The sequence below is a fragment of the Erinaceus europaeus genome, chromosome 2 (genome assembly GCF_950295315.1).
Source record: "Erinaceus europaeus chromosome 2, mEriEur2.1, whole genome shotgun sequence".
NCBI classification, from domain to species: domain Eukaryota; kingdom Metazoa; phylum Chordata; class Mammalia; order Eulipotyphla; family Erinaceidae; genus Erinaceus; species Erinaceus europaeus.
In genome coordinates, this window is record NC_080163.1 from 14,463,080 (window position 1) to 14,484,690 (window position 21,611).

The 21,611-nt window shown below is 43.3% G+C and overlaps 1 protein-coding gene across 2 annotated transcripts in view; it reads right to left on the minus strand.

Moving 5' to 3' along the window:
• SEC24D (SEC24 homolog D, COPII coat complex component) overlaps positions 1-21,611 on the minus strand; it is a 134,073-nt gene that overhangs the window by 54,483 nt on the left and 57,979 nt on the right. For both annotated transcript variants that reach the window (XM_060177118.1, XM_060177122.1), the window contains exon 9: positions 1,484-1,622. In XM_060177118.1, the coding sequence (XP_060033101.1) occupies positions 1,484-1,622 (139 nt within the window). The remainder of the gene's footprint in view (positions 1-1,483; positions 1,623-21,611) is intronic.

The window sequence follows — 21,611 nt, forward strand, 5'->3', positions numbered from 1 at the left end:
CTTCCGCCGACCTTGCGCTTTGTGCCACGTGCACTTAACCCACAGCCCCTGGGACTTTTTACACGTGTGATATTGCTGCTCAGACAGAGAGAGAGACAGACAGAAGCAGAGAGAAGAGACACTATCACAATGAAGCTTCCCTCAGTGCACTTCCCTGTGCTTTGGGCTGGAGGTTGGGTTGTATGAATGGCAAGGCGCTGGCCTGACCAGGAGAGCTACCTCACCAGACTCTGTTTGCCTGTGTTTTCACCACAGATGCTTCACACTGTGCAACCTCTGGACGCTGTGAAGATTAATTAGACTAGAACTGCATGACCAAGCTCCAAAAAAAAAAAAAAAAGAGACCTTTTAAAACCTAAATATAGAACTCAAGTGTCAAGTCAACCTATACCCAAGGTGGGTATTACCACCTGGCTCCAGGAAATCTATATGAATGTGGAAGGACCCAGGTTGGAGCCCCCCGGCTCCCCACCTGCAAGGGGTGAAGCAGGTCTGCAGGTGTCTTTATCTTTTTTTCCTCTCTCCCCCCTCCTCTCTCAGTTTCTCTGTCCTATCTAATAAAATGGAAAAAATGGCCGCCAGGAGCAGTGGATTCACAGCGCAGATACTGAGTTCCCAGTGATAACCCTGGAGGCAAAAGAAGAAAAATAGTAAAATAGATAAATGAATGTGGGCATGTTCTCAGCCTGAGTATATGCTTTATTTAATACTAAAGAGTTAAAAACACAGGTATGTTATAAAAATAATAAATATAAGTACTTGTTGCAAAAATGGTGTGTTTTTATTTTATTTTATTTTTCAGCTGCAGTAAATTCATATGAGAAAGTCCTTTATGCTCTTTTTCCTTGAGCAATTCAATTTTTTGTATTAGAGGGGGGAAACTCTACTTATATGCTAGGCTCTTAGACATCAGCTTTTTCTCAGTATTGCTGAGCTCACATTTATCTGTAAACACAGACCAACGTAAATAAAGTATGGGTAAAAGGAAGTTTTGTTTTATAACTTCAAGGAAACCTATCAGAATGTGTTCCCTTAGGAACATTCAACCCCTTTTAGACTGTGTAAAAAGAAAAAAAAAAAAAAAAAAAAACAGAAAATAATGCATGAAGCCAGCTTTGCCACGTCGTATGTGAGCCTGATTTAAGCCCAGTTCCAACCATACTGGAGGAAGCATCAGGGCTATGGTGTTTTCCCTTTCTCTCTCCAACTCTCTCTCTCTCTCTCTCTCAGTCCCTGTTTATCTGAGAAAGTCAGCTTGGAGTGGTGAAGCCCTGGAGATGATTTAAAAAGAAAAAAGAATGTGTTCACAGAGAAGCTGCCCAAGTTTCCTACAGAAAAAACAAAAACCAAAACAAAACAATACCTACACCCCTTTGTATCTACAGTTGACACATTCCCACGTATATACGCTTGATACCTTTCCCCTAAGCCACGATGCATACTTCATTCAGCAGCGAGCCAAGAGCCCTCAAAGGCCACTTACCATCATTCACACAGCTGCAAAATCCGCACTGGTACCGTCTTCCTCCTTCGATGAACTGCATAAAGGGGCACATGTAGGCTTTGCACCTGTTGCATCTGACTGGCCCGGTCTCTCCATGATTTACCAAGTAAAGGGGAGTCTACAAGGAGCGAGTGGAATTCGGAGATAAGTATGTGTAGAGTCTGTAGGGATTTCAGAAATCTGTGCGATAACCCTTCGGTGAAAAGTCGTCTCGGTGCTTGACAGGGGAGTGAGGATGCTTATCGTGGGTCAAGGCAACGCTCAAACAAAATACAAAATTCATTTAAATCGGGGCCCCGTGGTGGTGAACTTGGTTGAGCGCACATGTTACAATGTGCAAGGATCTGGGTTTGAGCCCCTGGTCCCCACCTGCAGAGGGAAAGCTTCGCAAGTGGTGAGGCAGGGCTGCAAGTGTCTCTTTTGCTCTCTCCCTCCCTCCCCTCTCAAATTCTCTCTGTCTCTATCCAATAATAAATAAATAAATATTTAAAAAAAAAATAAAATAAAAATGTCCATAACATGTCATACTGTTTATTTTGCTACATTAATTAGTACACAGACCACAGATAAAGTGAATCAGGTCTGACTTGAAAATGCTAGTTGCGTAACAGTATGAAAAGTATGCACAAAGTGTTTACCTGAAAGCAGACAAAGTCTTTGGTACGGCACCAAAGGAAAGGACCTCTGGGCTGTGGGGGGGGAGGGTTCAGGTCCTGGATCATGATGTCAGAGGGCCCAGAGGGGGTTGAATTGTTATGTGGCAAACTGAGAAATGTGACACATGTACAAACTAACGTATCCTATTGTTGACTGTAAACTGTTCATCCCAATAAAAAAATATCATTTTAGATGTATTTGTGGAGTTGATTTACTAATACATTACAATAAAGATAGTAAAAAAAAAAAAAAGTGCAAGCTCTTGGGTGGGGGAGATAGCACAATGGTTATGCAAACAGACTCTCCTGCCTGAGGCTCCAAAGTCCCAGGTCCAATCCCCTGCACCACCATAAGCCAAAGCAGAGCAGTGTTCTGGTGTTTCTTTCTATTTCTCTGTTTCTCATTCTCTCTCCTTCCCTCCTTCCCTCCCTCCTCTCTCTCTCTGCATCTCTCTCAAAAGTAAAATAAATAAAATAAAAAAATATGAAAGCACTTGCCACATACTTAACATATTTACTACTTGACTTATATTTATTTAATAAGTTAATATTTTATTAATCAAGAGCTGACTATGTGCTGCCAAAAATAAAGTATCAAATACTGCATATAGGACTAAGAGTGTCTGCCAGACAAATATCTTGGGGAAGTGATGGGCTGTGCCTATGTGTCAGCAATCGCACTGCAAAGCGTTAACCTCCTAGGAATGTATGTATATGTATGTACAAATGAAAAAGCAATGATTTGATTTCATGTGATTGAAATACACTTTAGAGTGGGCTGGAACATAAAAAGTAATTTTTCAGAGGGTTCACTGCACATGGCACGAAGCCTGGTTCCAGTCCCCGGGCTCCCTGCCTGCAGGGGGAGTCGCTTCACAAGTGGTAAAACAGGTCTGCAGGTGTCTGTCTTTCTCTCCCCCTCTCTGTCTTCCCCTCCTCTCTCCATTTCTCTCTGTCCTATCCAACAACAATAACAACAACAATAAGGGCAACAAAAATGGGAAAAATGACATCCAGGGGCAGTGGATTTGTAGTGCAGACACCGAGCCCTAGCAATAACCCTGGAGGCAATAATTTCTCTCTATACATACATATAAAAAAGAAAGCATATAAAGTTTAAAAACGTGTGCATTCAAGCATAGACAAGCTCTTTAAAAATTCAACTCTCGTGGTCTGGGAGGTGGCGCAGTGGTAAAGCTTTGGACTCTCAAGCATGAGGTCCCGAGTTCGATCCCCGGCAGCACATGTGCCAGAGTGATGTCTGGTTCTTTCTCTCTCCCTCTATCTTTCTCATAAATAAGTAAAATATTAAAAAAAAGATTCAACTCTCTGGGGGTGGGGTGGTAGCGCAGCGGGTTAGGTGCACGTGGCGCAAAGCACAAGGACCAGTAGGGACTCTGGTTCGAGCCCCCACTCACCTGCAGGGGGGTCATTTCACGGGCGGTGAAGCAGGTCTGCAGATGTCTGTTTTTCTCTCCCCCTCTCTGTCTTCCCCTCCTCTCCCCATTTCTCTCTGTCCTGTCCAGCAACAAATGGCATCAACAACAATAATAACCACAGCAAGGCTACAACAACAAGGGCTACAAAAGAGGGGAAAAATGGCCTCCAGGAGCAGTGGATTCATGGTGCAGGCGCTGAGCCCCAGCAATAACCCTGGAGGCAAAAAAAAAAAAATAACTCTCTGAAGAAATACACAATCACCTTCACTTATTTACACAGGGAGACTGCTTTGTCTTTACCAGATGACAAAATAGTTTACAAAGTCCTCCCAATGTTCTTGCTTGTTCAGAACACACATGCGCACAGATTTCAACTATTTCTTCCTCATAAACATGCAAAGAAAGTAATATACATCTTTTACTATTCGAAAGTGGAGAATCTCAGGACTAGATGTTTCCCTGGTTTACGAACTATTCTGGCTTCTGGACTAAATCCACAGATTCTTTTTGGTTTTATAAATCTCTTTAAAGTTAACATTTCTAGAAAAGCTTGAAAACCCCAGTATCTGGCACATCAACCAGGCTCTTCTGTAGAGAAAGAGGCATAAATAAAGCAGACTGCATTTTAACGGAGGCCCCAAGAGCAGGCGGAAGTTAATCATGAGCTGGGGTCACAGGGCCACTTTCTGTTTGGCTTAGAAAACGCAGATCTCCTGTTTGGCTCTGCCCAGATGCTCTATAAGAAAATGAATTTAGGGAGTTGGGCTGTAGCGCAGCGGGTTAAGTGCAGGTGGCGCAAAGCACAAGGACCGGCATAAGGGTCCTGGTTCGAATCCCGGCTCCCCACCTGCAGGGGAGTCGCTTCACAGGCGGTGAAGCAGGTCTACAGGTGTCTATCTTTCTCTCCTCCTCTCTGTCTTCCCCTCCTCTCTCCATTTCTCTCTGTCCTATCCAACAACGACACCAACAATAAAACAATAAGGGCAACAAAAGGGAATAAATAAATAAAATAAAAATAAAAAAAAGAAAATGAATTTACTGCTGATGTTTCAAAAATGAGTCGTGAGGTCTCAGAGCAGAAGAAAAACAGGCTTAGCATTGTACATGAAAGAATTAAGACAAGGATAAAAAAATACTAAGAATCCTCTCTATTGAGGGGGCAGGTGGTGGCGCACTGAGTTAAGCAAACATAATGCAAAGTGCAAGGACTGGAGCAAGGATCCTGGTTTGAGCCCCCAGCTCCCCACCTGCAGAGGAGTCGCCTCGCAAGCGGTGGAGCAGGTGTGGAGGTGTCTTTCTCTTTTCTCTGCGTCTCTGGTCTTCCCCATCTCTCTCAGTTTCTCTCTGTCCTATGCAGCAACAACAATAACAATGGGGGTGATGGCCTCCAGAAGCAGTGGATTCCTAGTGCAGGCACTAAGCCCCAATAATAGCCCTGAAGGCAAAAAACAAACAAACAAACAAACAAAAAAACCTCCTCTCTATTGATTCTCTTTTTTTAAAATATATTTATTTTATTTATTTATTCCCTTTTGTTGCCTTTGTTTTTTTATTGTTGTAGTTATTATTGTTGTTGTTGTTGGATAGAACAGAGAGAAATGGAGAGAGGAGGGGAAGACAGAGAGGAGGAGAGAAAGATAGACACCTGCAGACCTGCTTCACCGCCTGTGAAGCGACTCCCCTGCAGGTGGGGAGCCGGGGTTCGAACCGGAATCCTTATGCCGGTCCTTGTGCTTTGCGCCACCTGCGCTTAGCCCGCTGCGCTACAGCCCGACTCCCTCTATTGATTCCTTCTATCTCCACTTCCCAGTTCTCTTGCCTCAAGGAAACCAGAGACAGACTGGCTTTTCTCCTTATGGTCTTATTCTGACTCCTAGCCTGGGCACAGCACTAGGGTTGTGACAGGATTAAACAGGGATTGCAAGTGCACGACAGCTGGCATGCAAGACACAAACTGACTGTACAGAATGTAACTGTGGTCTTCCTGCCTACACAGAACTGCCTTTCCTCATGCATGACCCCTTGGTCCAGAAGAGTTCTTTTTTTTTTTTTTTTTAACTATTTATTTATAAAAAGGAAACACTAATAAATAAATAAATAAATGAAAAGGAAACACTGACAAAACCATAGGATAAGAGGGGTACAGCTTCACACACTTCCCACCACCAGACCAGACCTCCGTATACCAACCCCTCCCCTGATAGCATTCCTATTCTTTAACCCCCTGGGAGCATAGACCCAAGATCATTGTGGGATGCAGAAGGTGGAAGGTCTGGCTTCTGTAATTGCTTCCCTGCCAGAAGAGTTCATTTAATAAGAGACTTTCACTTTGTATACTTGAGACAGACCTGTGTTTTAAAGGTACTCTTGTAAATATTTAAATTAGCTGTGAACTTTGTCAAAAGTAAATAAGTAGATAAATAAAATCCAAACCAAAGAGAAACAAGCAAACTGTAAGATTTGTGAGACTCTGGTGGTTATCTTTGGGAGGTGGGAGGATGGGGATACGGAACTTTGATGATGGGTGTGGTGTGGAACCATACAGTGTAATCTTAGAATCTTGTAACAAACTATGAATAACAAATTTTAAAAAGTTTTATTTTATTTTATTTTATTTTCACTAGAGCACTGCTCAGCTCTGGCTTATGGTGTTGTGGGGGACTGAACCTGTGACTTTGGAGCCTCATGCATGAGAGTATCTTTGCATAACCATTATGCTCTTGACCCTCTGCCCACGGATTTTGAAATTATTAAAAAATAAATTAGCAGGGAACCGGGCAGTGGTGCAGCGGGTTAAGCGCACATGGGGCAAAGTGCATGGACTGGCGAAAGGATCCTGGTTCTAGCTCTTGGTTCCCGACCTGCAGGGGAGTCGCTTCACAGGTGGTGAAGCAGGTCTGCAGGTGTCTGTCTTTCTCTCCCCCTCTCTGTCCTCCCCTCCTCTCTCCATTTCCCCTCTGTCCTAACCGACAATGACAACAGCAATGACAACAACAACAAGAAGGGCAGCAAAAGGGGAAAAATAGCCTCCAGGAGCAGTGGATTCGTAGTGCAGGCAGGCACTGAGCCCCAGTGATAACCCTGGAGACAAAAAAAATACTCATAAAATAAATAAGTAAAGCAGCTGCTGCTTATGATGAACCGCTCATGCAGACACGGCACACAGGAGTGGTGCAGAAGGCGGGGCGCCTGCTCTACAGGATGCCTGAGCTGTCCCCTGCTCTCTCTCTTGAGGTCAATCAACTTCTATATTTTTAAAGATCTACATGAAGAGTCTACTGTTTAGGAGATTTTTGTTATTAGCTGGTGGTTAAAAGTCATGAGGCACAGTAGCTTTTAAAAACACTCTAGGTTCTGTGAGAGAGAGCATATGTTCACACGGATCCGTAAACTACTGCAAAATATACACCTGAAAGCAGAAGTACACTAGAGTTTGCAGTGAGTACCCCCCTAACACTTCCTCTCCACTATTCCAAGCTTTGGGTCCATGACTGCTCAACAATTTGTTTGGCTCCGTATGTTAACTCTCTTTTCAGTCACCAGGTTCCAGATGTCATCAGGATGCCGGCCAGGCTTCCCTGGACTGAAGACCCCACCAATGTGTCCTGGAGCTCTGCTTCCCCAGAGACCCACCCTACTAGGGAAAGAGAGAGACAGACTGGGAGTATGGACCGACCAGTCAACGTCCATGTTCAGCGGGGAAGCAATTACAGAAGCCAGACCTTCCACCTTCTGCAACCCACAATGACCCTGGGTCCATGCTCCCAGAGGGATAGAGAATGGGAAAGCTATCAGGGGAGGGGGTGGGATATGGAGATTGGGTGGTGGGAATTGTGTGGAATTGTACCCCTCCTACCCTATGGTTTTGTTAATTAATCCTTTCTTAAATAAAAAAATAAAAACATAAAAACATTCTCAAAAAGAAAGAAAAAACACTCTAGGGCCCCATACCTATGGAAGTCTAATCTTTGATAAGGGGGCCCAAAGCATTAAATGGAAGAAGGAGGCTCTCTTCAATAAATGGTGCTGGGAAAACTGGGTTGTTGCTGGGATAGCCTGAGGGTGCTTCTTCCCGAGCTAGTGCTCTCTGGGTTGGAGCGAACTCAACTGGAGCCTGCTGCGTGGGAGAGGGATCAGGAACTCGTGCCGCACTAACTTCGCAGGAGATAATACACTCTGGAACCCTCGGAGCCAGAAAGCAATTTTCAAGTGTCTTTAATCAGAAGAGCAGCTGTATTTATACTCTCCAAGTAGGGTGGAAACAGGATGTGATATAGAGAGGGTGGAGAGAAAAGGGAGTAGTGGAAAATCAGGGTGTGACAAGGAGAGGGGGCGGAGCAGGCGAGAATTCTACCACTGAACCACCAATGCCCTGGAGGGAGGGTGGTGCTTTATGTAAATGTAAAAGTGATTTATGTAAATAGACCGTAGCTTTGAGTGGGATCAAACCAATCTCTATACAGGCAGGATTAGAGACAGAAGCTGGGGGGGGGGGGAGCTGGCATACTACCCAACAGGTTGTAACATGCAGAAGAATGAAATTGAACCACTTTATCTCACCAGAAACAAAAATCAACTCCAAATGGATCAAAGACCTGGATGTTAGACCAGAAACAATCAAATACTTAGAGGAAAACATTGGTAAAACACTTTCCCACCTACACCTCAAGGACATCTTTGATGAAATAAACCCAATTGCAAGAAAGACTAAAGCAGAAACAAACCAATGGGACTACATCAAATTGAAAAGCTTCTGCACATCCAAAGAAACTATTAAACAAACAGAGAGACCCCTCACAGAATGAGAGAAGATCTTCACATACCATACATCAGACAAGAGACTAATCACCAAAATACATAAAGCAAACTTAGCAACAAAAAAGCAAATGACCCCATCCAAAAATGGGCAGAGGATATGAACAAAACATTCACCTCAGAGGAGATCCAAAAGGCTAACAAACATATGAAAAACTGCTCTAGGTCACTGATTGTCAGAGAAATGCAAATTAAGACAACACTAAGATACCACCTCACTCCTGTAAGAATGGCATACATCAAAAAGGACAGCAGCAACAAATGCTGGAGAGGTTGTGGGGACAGAGGAACCCTTTTACATTGCTGGTGGGAATGTAAATTGGTACAGCCTCTGTGGAGAGCAGTCTGGAAAACTCTCGGAAGGCTAGACATGGACCTTCCATATGATCCAGTAATTCCTCTCCTGGGGTTATACCCCAAGGACTCCATAACACTCAACCAAAAAGAGGTGTGTACTCCTATGTTCATAGCAGCACAACTCATAATAGCTAAAACCTGGAAGCAACCCAGGTGCCCAACAACAGATGAGTGGCTGAGAAAGCTGTGGTATATATACACAATGGAATACTATGCAGCTATCAAGAACAATGAACCCACCTTCTCTCACCCATCTTGGCCAGAGCTAGAAGGAATTATGTTAAGTGAGCTAAGTCAGAAAGATAAAGATGAGTATGGGATGATCCCACTCATCAATAGAAGTTGAGAAAGAAGATCTGAAAGGGAAACTAAAAGTAGGATCTGACTAAATTGAAAGTAGGGCACCAAAGTAAAAACCCTGTGGTGAGGGGTAGACATGCAGCTTCCTGGGCCGGTGGGGGTTGGGGGTGGGTGGGTGGGATGGGACACCGTCTTTTGGTGGTGGGAATGGTGTTTATGTGCACTCCTAGTAAAGTGTAGTCATATAAATCACTAGTTAATTAATATGAGGGGGGAAAATTAATTGTATGTCTCGAAGTTTTTAAAACACAGACTGAATCTTTTTAATATATAGGCTGTGTATTTGATATGCGGACTCTCTCAAAAGCCTAGGCCAAGTAGATCAGAAGCAACCAGTGGCACTGCTATATATATAAGATATTGGGTACTATACAGCAAACCCTAACAAAAGGACTTTTCAAAGTTAACCCAATTACCAAATAATGTGATTATAACATTAACTATCCATTGTCTTTTTGAACCCTAAGACAGCAGGAACCTCACATATCCACTATAGAGCCTGTATTTCCCCCAGTCCTGGAGCCTTAGGATAGGGCCCACTTTCCCGCATGCCTCTCCCAATCCATATCAAATAATACTGCATCTGCCGATCACAACCTAATCAACGCCAACGATTACCACCTCAAAATGCTTCAGCTCAGACTGTGGAGACTTCAGGTGTGGAATGACAACCCTTCAGCTTCATTACTCATGTGAGACCTTTCCTTTCATAGTATTCTCTAATTCCATCCCAGGTGGTTCACTTTCTAACAAAGTCCCAAAACCTAGATATAGACCAGGTTCTGTGAGAGAGAGCATATGTTCACACATATCCATAAACTAGTGCAAAATATATACCTGAAAGCAGAAGTACACTAGAGTTTGCAGTGAATACCCCCCCCCCCAACACTTCCTCTCCACTACTCCAAGCTTTAGGTCCATGATTGCTCAACAATTTATTTGGCTTTGTATGTTAACTCTCTTTTCAGCCACCAGGTTCCAGATGCCATCAGGATGCTGGCCAGGCTTCCCTGGACTGAAGACCCCACCAATGTGTCCTGGAGCTCCATTTCCCCAGAGACCCATCCTACTAGGGAAAGAGAGAGGCAGACTGGGAGTATGGACTGACCAGTCAACGTCCATGTTCAGCGGGGAAGCAATTACGGAAGCCAGACTTTTCACCTTCTGCAACCCACAATGACCCTGGGTCCATGCTCCCAGAGGGACAGAGAATGGGAAAGCTATCAGGGGAGGGGATGGGATATGGAGATTGGGTGGTGGGAATGGTGTGGAGTTGTACCCCTCCTACCCTATGGTTTTGTTAATTTATCCTTTCTTAAAAAATAAATTAAAAAAAAATAGAGGAAAAAAAACACTCTAGGGGGAGTCGGGCTGTAGAGCAGTGGGTTAAGCGCACATGGTGTGAAGCTCAAGGACCGGTGTTAAGGATCCAGGTTTGAGGCCCCAGCTCCCCACCTGCAGGGGAGTCGCTTCACAGGCAGTGAAGCAGGTCTGCAGGTGTCTGTCTTTCTCCCCCCCCCCCCATCTCCCTTCCTCTCTCCATTTCTCTGTCCTATCCAATGACAGCAGCAACAACAATAATAACTACAACAACAATAAGAAACAACAAGGGCAACAAAAGGGAAAGTAAATAAATAAATAAATAAATATTTTTAGAAAAACACTCTAGGGAGTTAGTTGAAATCCAGGTATACCTATTCCAATGCTGACATGTATAAGGCTTTTGTACAAACTGTTGTTCTGAGAGTCATGAAGTGCGAACTGTCTGTCCTCAGTAGTCGTTAAGAAGAAGAAATAATCCCCAGAGGTTAAAGGGAAGCAAACGAAAATGTAGGTATCAACAAAAGATCCTTAGGATAGTGAATGGAGATTTCAAGTAAGAAAATAGCAACCAAAAAAAAAATAAAAAAAAGTAAAGATAGTAGACGTTCTTGGATCAAAAAGCCTAAGGATCAGTTGTGTCTTAGATTCTTATTTTTTTTTCCTCTTTTTTTTTTTCTGCATGTTCAGCTCTGAAATGAAGGAACACTTGCAAGAGTCAGACAGGGAGAGAGCCTGCAACCTGCATCCACTCCAGTCAAGTTCACTTTGTGTTTTCACCTTTTCGTTTTCAAAGAAGTCAAAGGCTCTGATCAGTTCTCTGAGAGACTTCAGGAGTAAACTATAGTGCAGTTATTTGCTAGACAAGGCAGAGTTAATGGAAGGAAAATTCACCTCATTTTTACTGATACGATTTTATACAAAGACAGACTGAGCTTAAAAGTGCTGTGAGCTTGTCAGTGAATAGTCCCTCAGCATTCCAGTTCTGACAGATTCAAACTTGCAGAACTGAAAGTGAAGGGACTGAATGTAGAATGACTTTTTTTCACCCTTCCCCCCTTCTCCCCCCCTATTTTCACTCTTTTGGAAAGTTGGATAATGTATCAGTAAGCAGAATCTTAAACAACTGAGGTGACACGAAAGAATGTTAAAAGCTTTTTAACTGTTTGTCTTATTCTGTTTGGGCAACAGGACAAGCAGTGACTACATTACACTGTCTGGCTTCATCTCTCCCAGGCTCTGTTGAAAACCAACAGAGATTTCTCTCCATCTCTCCAGATGTCTGCTTATCTGTTCTGCAGGAGTGTATATGAGCTCATAAAGAGCCAGTATCGTCGCTTTCTTTGCATTCAACTTTAGTGTATACCATGCTTTTTTTTTTTTTTAAATCCTTTCCAAACAAAGTTTCCTTCCTATGTTGATTTTTTTCATTTACCACAGGCATTCTAGTGGTAAATGAAATGTTTTATTTTAAAGGGATGTGTAATTATATATATACCATCATGGTCCATTTTAGTCCACAAACAAGAATATAGTTGACTGAGAAAACCACAGGTTTAGTATTAAAATAAATGACTTAAAATTAAAAACTAACAAATAAAATACCTACAAAAAGATTTTGATGACTTTTCTCCTGTAAAAATGAGTAGACAAGATAACACCTAGCAATCTTGGTGCTCTTAATGCATTTTTTTAAACTTTTATTTATTTATTTTCCATTTTGTTGCCCTTACTGTTTTTTATTGTTGTTATTGATGCCATCGTTGTTAGATAGGACAGAGAGAAATGGAGAGAGGAGGGGAAGACAGAGGAGGAGAGAAAGACAGACACCTGCAGACCTGCTTCACTGCCTGTGAAGCGACTCCCCTGCGGGTGGGGAGCCAGGGCCTGGGGCCTGGAACCAGGATTCTTTCGCTGGTCCTAGTGCTTTGTGCCACGTGCGCTTACCCCTCCCGAGGTGCTACTGCCTGACTCCCCAGTGCAATTCTGAAAGCTTTCTCATTTTTATCTGTTTTCACTTTTCCAAGTATCCCTACTGCTGCTTTGGGAGACACCCACTTCAGTGGGTGAGAAAATCATTAGGTCCTCAAGCACACACACGCATCACTAAATGAGCAAGTCGGAGAGGACGTAACACTTCGGAAAGCATCGTGAACTTGGGTAACAAACAGGTCGTGTTCCACTGACTACACTGTCTTCCCAGAACAAAAGTAGATGCTGAAAGAATGAAGCACATGAGCCAGCGGAACAGCTCCCTTAGACGACCTGCTGCCTTGCCACGCATGTGACCCAGGTTCAAGTCCCACACTCGCCACACTGACAGAAACTCTGGCACTGTGATCTCTTTCACTTTTTCTCTGTGTAGCTCTACTTTCTTTCTTTTAAAAAAAAAATTATTTATTATTGGGTAGAGACAGAAATTGAGAGGGGAAGGGGAGATAGAGAAGGAAAGAGACAGGAAGAGAAGAAGTCGGCTATGGAACAGCAGCAGCTTTGTTTTTCCCCTCCCCTCTCCTCCCCTTTCCTCTCCTCTCTTCTCCTCCCCTCCCCTCCCCTCCCCTCTCCTCCCCTCCCCTATCATCTCCTCCCCTCTCCTCCCCTCCCCTCCCCTCCCCTCCCCTCTCCCCTCCCCTCCCCTCCCCTCCCCTCCTCTCCTCTCCTGGGTCAACTAGGAATACCAATGGAGACCACCTGGGACCGCAACAAGACAGGACCAGAACAACTTCAGGAACCCACCCAATCACCGGTGAGTGCAAACAGGTGTGGCTCCTGGACAGAGAGGAGCCTAGGGAGAGACTGAGCGGCTGGTAACAACAGTCCTGCAGTTCAACAGTTGAGGCACCACCTCCAGTCTGCTTAACCAACAGGCTCACCAAATGCAACTGTTAAGTCTCTACTGCTACTGCCCTCAGAGACTGGAGCAGCAGGGGGGAGGCCCTGTGCTGATATCTGGGAACAGAGAACTGACCAGGAAATTCAGAAGATTCACACCTCGGTGGCCTAGCAGTGGGACTGTATAGTGGGAGCCTTTCCACATTTTTCTCCTGATGAACATGGTGAATAATTGCCTCAGAAACTACAGACTATAAACGGGACTTGTTTAGAAACTCACAGGACCCAGCAGTGCTGCTTGGCTTGGAAGAGAAGCTGAATTGAGCCTGGAGCTTTGGAACCTTGGAGTGTGAGAGTCTCTTTGCATAACCACTGTGCTATCTTTCTGCCACCCTGCATTATCTCTTGGTCAGGAGTGAGTGATTAAGCTAAGAAGCCTACTTATAGCTTAAAAGCCCTCAGGCTCCCGTAGCCTATAGGGAAGAAAAAGAACAAAAGAGGCTTCAACAGCCACTGTGCTCCAACTCAGGGACTGAAATAATATTAAAACAACTGTTAATTTCCACAACTATGAACTCTTTAAGTACCTTAAAGAGTGATCACAAATTTGAAAAGTAATGAGAGAGAGAGAGACCTCATAACATACTATATAGAATGGTTAAACCAACAAGAAGAAGTACTGGAGAAATGAACCAGGACAATAGTCCAGCTAAAAGCTCCCCAAAGGTTGAACCACAAAATACTGGGGTCAAAATCCAAACACTAGTTAAGGAAATTGTCACAGGCATGAGTAAAGAGTTTGAAAGAATTGTTATCAGAAATGCAGAAACAACAAATGAGACTGGAAGAAAACACTATCTCAAGATTATTAGAGAGCTGAAAGCTGAAATAGCTGAGCTAAGAACACAACTAGCTGAACAAGCTAAAACAGTATCAGAACAGGGTAACAAAATAGATGAGCTCCAGGAAACAGTAGAGGGGAGAGAAAATAGAATAAATGAGACTGAAGACAGAATTAGCAAGACCAAGGATGAATTATAGACAACTAAAAATGAAGTAAGAGATCTCAAAAAGAGATTAAGAGATACTGAAAACAACAACAGAGACCTATGGGGTGACTTCAAAAGAAATAATATACACATTATTGGCTTATCAGAGGAAGAAAGAGGGAGGGGAAGAAAGCATTCTTCAGGACATAATAGCTGAGAACTTCTCTAGACAAGACAACATCAAAGACATAAAGGTTCAAGAAGCCCAGAGGGTCCCAAACAGAATTAACCCAGACTTAAAGACACCAAGACACATTATATTTAGAATAGAAAGGAATAAGGATAAAGAAAGGATCCTGGCCCCATAGGACCTTGCCCTCAACTTGGATCAACAATGGTAGAGAGTGTTCCATCTTCCGAAGGGAGGATGGACAACATACTCAATGCTACACCTGAGGAAGATGGGTTGATACTGGAGCAGCTTGGAATGTTCCTAAACATGATCACAGAATGTGAGCTCAGATCTACAGGGATGCAGAGGTCACATAGGCTCCTAAGCTGAATAAGGGCCCCAGATCACATCAAATCATCAAATCGATGGGGTATACAGTCAACAGTATTACTACACCTTTCCCATATTAGAGAGCCACTCCCTTCCCTGATCCAGCTTTCTGGTCCTTTTTCCAGACATGACATCATCTCCCCAGACAATAACTAGGATCCACCTGCATATCAGATTTTAGGCTCAGGGGAAAAAAGAAAAAGGAAAAAAAAACTAATATAGCCACAGGCCCTTTGGAATACAACTAAAATATGCCTACTAGCTATCTACAAAATAGAGGACCCCCCAATTCTTCATCTGCACTATTCTAGCCTTTAGGTCCATGATTTTCAACAATTTGTTTGGCTTTGTATGTTAACTCTCTTTTCAGCCACCAGGTTCCAGATGCTAGCATGATGCCGATCAGACTTCCATGGACAGACAACCCTACTAATGTGTCTTGGAGCTCTGCTTCCCCAGAGCCCTTCCCCACTAGGGAAAGAGAGCGACAGACTGGGAGTATGGATTGACCAGTCAATGCCCATGTTCAATGGGGAAGCAACTACAGAAACTAGACTTTCCACTCTCCAATAAAGTCCCCAAACCTAGATATAGTCCAGGTCCCCTGAGACAGAGCGTAGGTTCACATGTGTCCATAAACTAGGGGGAAAATATATACTTGAAAGCAGAAGTACACAAGAGCATGCAGGGAATACCCCCCAACTCTTAATCTGCACTATTCCAGCCTTTAGGTCCATGATTGATCAACAATTTGTTTGGCTTTGTATGTTAACTCTTTTCAGCCACCAGGTTCCGGATGCCAGCATGATGCTGACCAGACTTCCCTGGACAGATGACCCCATCAATGTGTCCTGGAGCTCTGCTTCCTCAGAGCCCCACCCTACTAGGGAAAGAGAGAGGCAGACTGGGAGTATGGATCGACCAGTCAACACCCATGTTCAGCGGGGAAGCAATTACAGAAGCCAGACCTTCCACCCTCTGCAACCCACAAGGACCCTGGATCCATACTCCCAGAGAGATAGAGAATGGGAAGGCTATCAGGGGAGGGGATGGGATATGGAGATCGGGTTATGGGAATTGTGCGGAATTGTACCCCTCTTATTCTATGGTTTTGTTAATGTCTCCTTTCTTAAATAAAAAGTAAAAAAAAAAAAAAAAAAAAAGGAAACCAGACTTTCAATCTTCTGCATCCCACAATGACCTTGGGTCCATTGTCCCAGAGGGCTAAAGAATAGGAAAGCTATCAGGGGAGGGGAAGGTATACAGAGTTCTGGTGGTGGGAATTATGTGGAGTTGTACCCCTCTTATCCTATGGTTTAGTCAATGTTTTCTTTTTATAAATAAAAAATTAAAAAAAGAAAAAGGATCCTGGGAGTCGGGCAGTAGTGCAGCAGGTAAGTGCATGTGGCACAAAGTGCAAGGACCAGGTAAGGATCCTGGTTCAAGCCCCCGGCTCCCCACCTGCAAGGGAGTTGCTCCATAAGTTGCTTTCTCTCCCCCTCTCTATCTTCTCCTCCTTTCTCCATTTTTCTCTGTCCTATCCAACAATGATGATATCAATAACAACAACAATAATAACTATGATAATAAAACAACAAGGGCAACAAAAAGGAATAAATAAATATTTTTTAAAAGTCTTAAAAAAAAGCTATTTAAGAAAAAAAAAAAAAGAAAGGATCCTGAAGGCTGCAAGAGAAAAACAAAGAGTCACCTACAGAGGAAAACCCAAAAGATTAGCAGCAGACTTCTCCACACAAACACTACAGGCCAGAAGAGAATGGTAAGATATCTACTGCGTACTCAATGAGAAAAGCTTTCAACCAAGACTACTGTATCCTGCTAGGCTGTCATTCAGACTAGATGGAGGCATAAAAACCTTCTCAGACAAGCAACAGTTGAAAGAATCAACTGTCACCAAGCCTGCCCTGAAACAAGTTCTGAAAAGTCTCCTATAAACAGAGAAGGAAAGGGACAGAGAGACACTTATAGCCCTGCTTCAGCATCATGAAGCTTTCCCCCTGCAGGTGGGGACCAGTGTATATCTTTACTTTATATGTCAAAGAAGAAGGAGGAGGAGAAGGAGGAGGAGGAGGAGGAGGAGGAGGAGGAGGGGAAGAAGAAGAAGAAGAAGAAGAAGAAAAAGATGACACAGAGAAAATGTCTATAAAGTTTGTGGTCTATGCATTTTTGTTTTTGCACCTATACAATTAAAAAAATCTACATACACTGTGTTCACCCTTTCTGTTATTATTTCTCAACTTCTGTCTACGAATGAGATCATTCCATATTCATCTTTCTCTTTCTGGATTAACTCACTTAACATGATTTCGTAATGTTTAATATTTCTATATAGCATCTTTCTTTAAAAAATGGTAACAGTACACTCCTAGCAAAATGTAGACATATCAATCACTAGTTAATTAATATGAGAGGGAGAAAATCAATTGTATGTCTCAAAGTTTTTCAAAACACAAACTGAATCTTTTTAATATATAGGCTGTGTATTTGATATGTGGACTCTCTCAAAAGCCTAGGCCAAGTAGATTAGAAGCATCCAATAGCACAGCTATATATAAGATACTGGGTACTGTACAGCAAACCATAACAAAAGGACTTTTCAAAGTTAACCCAATTACCAAATAATGTGATGATAACATTAACTATCGATTGTCTTTTTGAACCCTAAGACAGCAGGAACTTCACATCTCCACTATAGAGCCCCTACTTCCCCCAGTCCTGGAACCCTTGGATAGGGCCCACTTTCCTGTATGCCTCTCCCAATCCATATCAAATAACATTGCATCCACCAATCACAACCTAACCAACGCAACGATTGCCACCTCAACATGCTTCACTTCAGATTGTGTCCAGAGACTTCACGTGTGGAATGACAACCCTTTAGCTTCATTACTCGGGTGAGACCTTTCCTTTCATAGTATACTCTAATTTCATCTCAGGTGGTTCACTTTCTAACAAAGTCCCAAAACCTAGATATACACCAGTTTCTATGAGAGAGAGCATATGTTCACACGTATCCATAAACTACTGCAAAATATATACCTGAAAGCAGAAGTACACTAGAGTTTGCAGTGAGTACCTCCCTAACACTTCCTCTCCACTATTCCAAGCTTTGGTTCCATGATTGCTCAACAATTTGTTTGGCTTCATATGTTAACTCTCTTTTTAGTCACCAGGTTCCAGATGCCATCAGGATGCTGGCTAGGCTTCCCTGCCTGGATTGAAGACCCCACCCATGTGTCCTGGAGCTCAGCTTCCCCAGAGACACACCCTACTAGGGAAAGAGAGAGGCAGACTGGGAGTATGGACCAACCAGTCAACACCCATGTTCAGCGGGGAAGCAATTACAGAAGCCAGACCTTCCATCTTCTGCAACCCACAATGACCCTGGGTCCATGCTCCCAGAGGGATGGAGAATGGGAAAGCTATCAGGGGAGGGGGTGGGATATAGAGATTGGGTGGTGGGAATTGTGTGGAGTTGTACCCCTCCTACCCTATAGTTTTGTTAATTAATCCTTTCTTAAATTAAAAAAAAAAGGTGAAAAAAATGATGAACTGGAGTTGCTGTATTGCACCAAAGTAAAAGACTCTGGGGTGGGTGAGGGGGAGAATACAGGTCCAAAAAGGATGACAGAGGACCTTAGTGGGGGTTGTATTGTTATATGGAAAACTGAGAAATGTTATGCATGTATAAACTATTGTATTTTCTATCAAATGTAAAACATTAATTCCCCAGTAAAGAAATTTAAAAAAATGATAACAGAGAACAAATAGATATTAATTAAAAGCTGAGTATTCCAAAACCAGATAAAGCTGGGAATATTAAGGTGCTTTCTAGCACAGTTCCAGTAGATGGCACTGTGCAACCAAAAATTAAAACTACATTTCTCAATCATTTAACTAGAACAAGCTATACTATCTCATGTAACTGTAATAACATCTAACTAACTTCTTGGCTACTACCCTCACAAAAATTAATACACCTTGTCAACAACTGTACTGTAAACCATTAACCCTCCTCCCTTGAATAAAATGAAAGATAGAAGAAACCTTTGATAGTTAAATAATATTCTAGGTGGAAGATAAAGATAATGAACAGTGGTGTGTGTGTGTGTGTGTGTGTGTGTGTGTGTCACAAAAGGGTAATAAACAGCAGCACAATGTGGGCTATGTAAGGTATCTGTTGCAATCGGAAGGTGCTCCTTTACGGGCTAGTGACGATTTTCCAAATTTCTGATCCTCTCTCACATTTCCCTCGACTTTCTGTAAGGGGAGCAGAGGTACTGTTGAGAGGGACAGTCAGCCCCACCAACCATAACAGACAACTAAAGACGGCGTGGAGGTGAGGGCACCAAAAAGGTAAAATCTCCTGCTCTCCCCATCAGCAATGGAGGCCCAGAGTCACGGGACAGACGGGGAAGCTTGCATCCTGGTGCTCAGCCGTGCACTGAGATGGAGAAATGACTTTTTATTTTATTTATTTATTTATTATTGTTGTAGTTATTATTGTTGTTGTCGTTGTTGGATAGGACAGAGAGAAATGGAGAGAGGAGGGGAAGACAGAGAGGGGGAGAGAAAGATAGACACCTGCAGACCTGCTTCACCACCTGTGAAGCGACTTCCCTGCAGGTGGGGAGCCGGGGTTCGAACTGGGATCCTTGTGCTTTGCGCCACCTGCGCTTAACCCGCTGCGCTACAGCCCGACTCCCGACTTTTTATTTTTGATTATCTTTGTTTATTGGATAGAGACAGCCAGAAATTGAGAGGAAAGGGGGAGACAGAGAGGGAGAGAGACAGAGAGACACCTGCAGCCCTGCTTCACCACTCGTGAAGCTTTGCCACGGTGGGGACGGGGGTGAGGGGGGCTCAAACCTGAGTCCTTGTGCACTGTAACGTGTGCACTCTACCAGGTGCGCCACCACTCGGCCCGAGAAATGACTTTCTAAAGCAAACATATGCCTTCTGCTGGAACATCAAATCACAGGCAGTACAATAGACAAATTAAGGCAATAAGTCTAAGTGGCCCAACTGGAGACCTCAGGGCTAGGGAGATAGCATAGTGGTTATGCAAGTGATTCATGCCAGAGGCTCTAAAGCCCCAGATTCAACTCCCAGCATCACTGTAAGCCAAACTGATTGGTGCTCTGGTCTGTCTGTCTGTCTGTCTCTCTCTCTCCCTCTGTAACTTTCTCTCTGCATTTCTCTCATTAAAATATTATAAAAAGGGAGTCGGGCTGTGGCGCAGCGGGTTAAGCGCAGGTGGCGCAAAGCACAAGCACCGGCATAAGGATCCCGATTCGAGCCCCGGCTCCCCACCTGCAGGGGAGTCGCTTCACAGGCGGTGAAGCAGGTCTGCAGGTGTCTGTCTTTCTCTCCCCCTCTCTGTCTTCCCCTCCTCTCTCCATTTCTCTCCGTTCTATCCAACAACAATGACAGCAATGATAACTACAACAATAAAACAAGGGCAACAAAAGGGAATAAATAAATTTTAAAAAATATTATAAAAAGTCATTAAATTAAAAAAAAAAAAAAAAAGACCCGAGACTTTAGTTTTTTCCAGAGTCAGAAATGGAAGGTGATGAATCCCATCCCTGTCTCTGCCTAAGCCAGTGCTTGGTGAAAATGGTCCCCAGCTCTCCTCGCTTCTCACACCTGTCCCACTACCCAAATCTTTATTTCTCAGTTCAAGTGTTCAAGTCAGTTGAATATAGAAATACATATAATAATAAAAAAAAAATTTTTTTCTGTCATGGCTGGGGTTTCAGCCTCCCCAGGATGACTTCTTCAAAATGAAAGAGACAAGAGGCAAAGAGGGAGGAGGACACCAGAGCTTCCTCTAGAGTGGTGTAGGCTGGGCACGAACCTAGAACCCAGCATAAGTGAATGGCAAAGCAGGTGTTTCCCAGGGAGGCTATTTTGCAGCCCATTTCCAACCACTTTTTTTTTTTTTGCCTCCAGGACTATCGCTGGGACTCCGTGCCTGCGCTGCGAATCCATTGCTCCTGGGGGCCATTTTTCCCATTATGTTGCCTTGTTGTTGCTGTTATAGTTGCCACTGATGTTTTTGTTAGATGGGACAGAGAAAAATCGAGAGAGGAAGGGAAGACAGAAAGGGGGAGAGAAAGATAAGATACCTGCAGACCTGCTTCACCACAGGTGGGGAACCAGTCCTTGCGCTTAACCTGCTGTGCTACATCCAACCTCCCTCCCATCACTTTTCATCGACTGCTGTTGTCTAATATTTGTTTCCTGATTAAAAAAAAAGAAAAAGATATATTTTCCAATTTCATTGTATTTTTTTTCTTCTTCCCTTTCATTTCCTTCATGTGAAGTCATCACATAATGCAATTATTATACTTTTATAAAGGGCTTGAACAGAATACTTCAGCCAAACAGTTACTGACACTGGGAGACAAACTTTTTGCCTATGGTGGGTCCTAAATCTGATAAAAAGATTAAGAGCAAAAAAAAAAAAATGTCTGGGCAAAAGTGACAGGGTTCTCCCTAGCTTGACAAAGGGTCACTTTCCACATTTTTCCCACTGTAAATATGTCTCTCTATAAGCCATGGTTTCTTACTATTGAATGTGATTCCTCTCCTCTCTGTCTCTTTTTTCTTTTTCTCTTTCTTTCTTTCTTTTTTTTTTTTGACAGGTTGGTAAGTCTTGGGGCTCCATAGCTGCTGCTGTTTGGACTTTGCCAAGGGGAGGTCAGCTGATAATTTGCCATTCACTAGGTAATATAAATCAGTGCAGGGAAA